Source organism: Fulmarus glacialis, unplaced genomic scaffold, assembly GCF_000690835.1.
Source record: "Fulmarus glacialis isolate BGI_N327 unplaced genomic scaffold, ASM69083v1 scaffold42248, whole genome shotgun sequence".
NCBI classification, from domain to species: Eukaryota; Metazoa; Chordata; class Aves; order Procellariiformes; family Procellariidae; genus Fulmarus; species Fulmarus glacialis.
In genome coordinates this window covers 1-1,735 of record NW_009228429.1, presented here as the reverse complement: position 1 = coordinate 1,735, position 1,735 = coordinate 1, and the positions used below count along the sequence as shown (strand labels likewise).

At 63.1% G+C, this 1,735-nt stretch overlaps 1 protein-coding gene across 1 annotated transcript; it reads left to right on the top strand.

The window, feature by feature from the left end:
- Positions 1-291: 291 nt before the first annotated feature.
- LOC104080927 (protocadherin beta-15-like) lies at positions 292-1,725 on the top strand (the record flags this gene model as incomplete). Its single annotated transcript, XM_009583475.1, is given in 2 exon segments — positions 292-766; positions 769-1,725. Coding segments are annotated over 2 exon segments (1,432 nt in total), but the record flags the coding sequence as incomplete, so codon positions are not given.
- Positions 1,726-1,735: the final 10 nt, after the last annotated feature.

Sequence of the window (1,735 nt, the reverse complement as noted above, 5' to 3'; positions counted from 1 at the left end):
AGCAGCTCAGCCCCGAAGGAGAAGGCAGAGGAAATATTCCCCCTCGCGACGCTGGGTGGGGGTGTTGGCCACGGACCGGCAGGTTCCTCTGCCCGCGCCGGGTTTGCGGGCTCGGGGAGACAAAAGAAGCCGTGTGAGCTGCTGGGGAAGGGCGGCGGGGCACGGAGGCGGGGTGCTCGCGGGCTTTCCGACCCCCTTACCCCGGGATTCCTGACAAACACCGCTCTGCCTCGGACGCTGCGTAAAATGCTGGGACCCAGGGAGGACGGTGGATGGCTTTTCTGGAGAGAAATGGCGTGGGGGAGACGGAGCGGAGGCAGCAAGAGGCAAGTGATCTTGTTTATTCTGTGCGTCTGCGTGTGTCAGAGCGGGGCCGAAAGCCTCCGCTATTCTCTGGCGGAGGAAATGGAGAGGGACGCCTTTGTCGCCGATATTGCAAAGGACCTGGGGGTTTCTCCGAGCCAGCTCGCGGCTCGCAAGGCCCGCGTTGTGTCCGAGGGGAACGAGCAGCTTTTCCGCCTCAGTCAAAACACCGGAGTCCTGACGGCAAAGGAGGCGCTGGACCGAGAGGAGATCTGTCCGCAGAGCGATACCTGCACGCTCCACTTCCAGATATTCTTTGAAAATCCGTTGCAGCTGATCCGAGGGGAGGTGGAGGTTCGTGACGTGAACGACAACTCCCCCGTGTTCCCGGAGAAGGACGTGCTTTTAGAGATTCCCGAAACGATGTCTCCCGGGTCCAGTTTCCCTCTGGAAAGCGCCCCGGACACGGCAACGGCTTGCAGAACTACAGCCTCGGGTCCAATGCGCATTTCTCCCTCGCTCTCGGAACAGGGAAAGGTGGAGTAAAATACGTGGAGCTCGTCCTCGAGCGGCAGCTGGACCGCGAAGAGCAGCGAGAGCTGAATTTACTCCTCACCGCCACCGACGGGGGCTCGCCACCCAGGTCGGGCACGGCTCAGGTCCGGATCGTGGTGCTGGATGCCAATGACAACATGCCGGTCTTCGGTCGGGAGCTCTACGAGGTGCGCCTGGCCGAGAACAGCCCCCCGGAGCTGCTGGTGGTCAGAGTCGCGGCCGCGGATCCCGACGAAGGGTCCAACGGGAAGGTGCGCTACGCCTTCACCCAGACATCGGAGCGGTCCCGGCAGCTCTTCGAGCTGAACCCTGCCAGTGGGGAGATACGGGTCGCGGGCAACCTGGACTTCGAGGAAGCGAAAAACCACGACTTGGTGGTGAGGGCCACCGACGGCGGGGGGCTGTCTGCGCATTGCAAAGTGCAGGTGGAGGTCCTGGACGTGAATGACAACGCCCCGGAGATAGCGCTCACCTCCCTCACCGCCTCCATTCCCGAGGACGCCCCGCCCCGCACCGTGGTGGCCCTGTTCAGTGTGCGGGACCGGGACTCCGGGGACAACGGCAGGACGGAGTGCGCGATCGACGGAGACTTGCCCTTCAGCCTCGCCCCGACTGTTGATAATTACTACGAACTGCGAACAAAGGCGGCGCTGGACAGGGAGAGGACGGCGGAGTATAACATCACCGTGACGGCCACGGACTGGGGCACGAGGCGGCTGAGCTCTCGGGAAAGCATCTTCGTGCGGATATCGGACGTGAACGACAATCCGCCAGAGTTCACCCAGGAGATTTACACCCTGTCGGTGCCGGAGAACAACAGCCCCATGCTCCGGATCGGCAGCGTGAAGGCCACGGACGCCGACGCGGGCAAAAACGC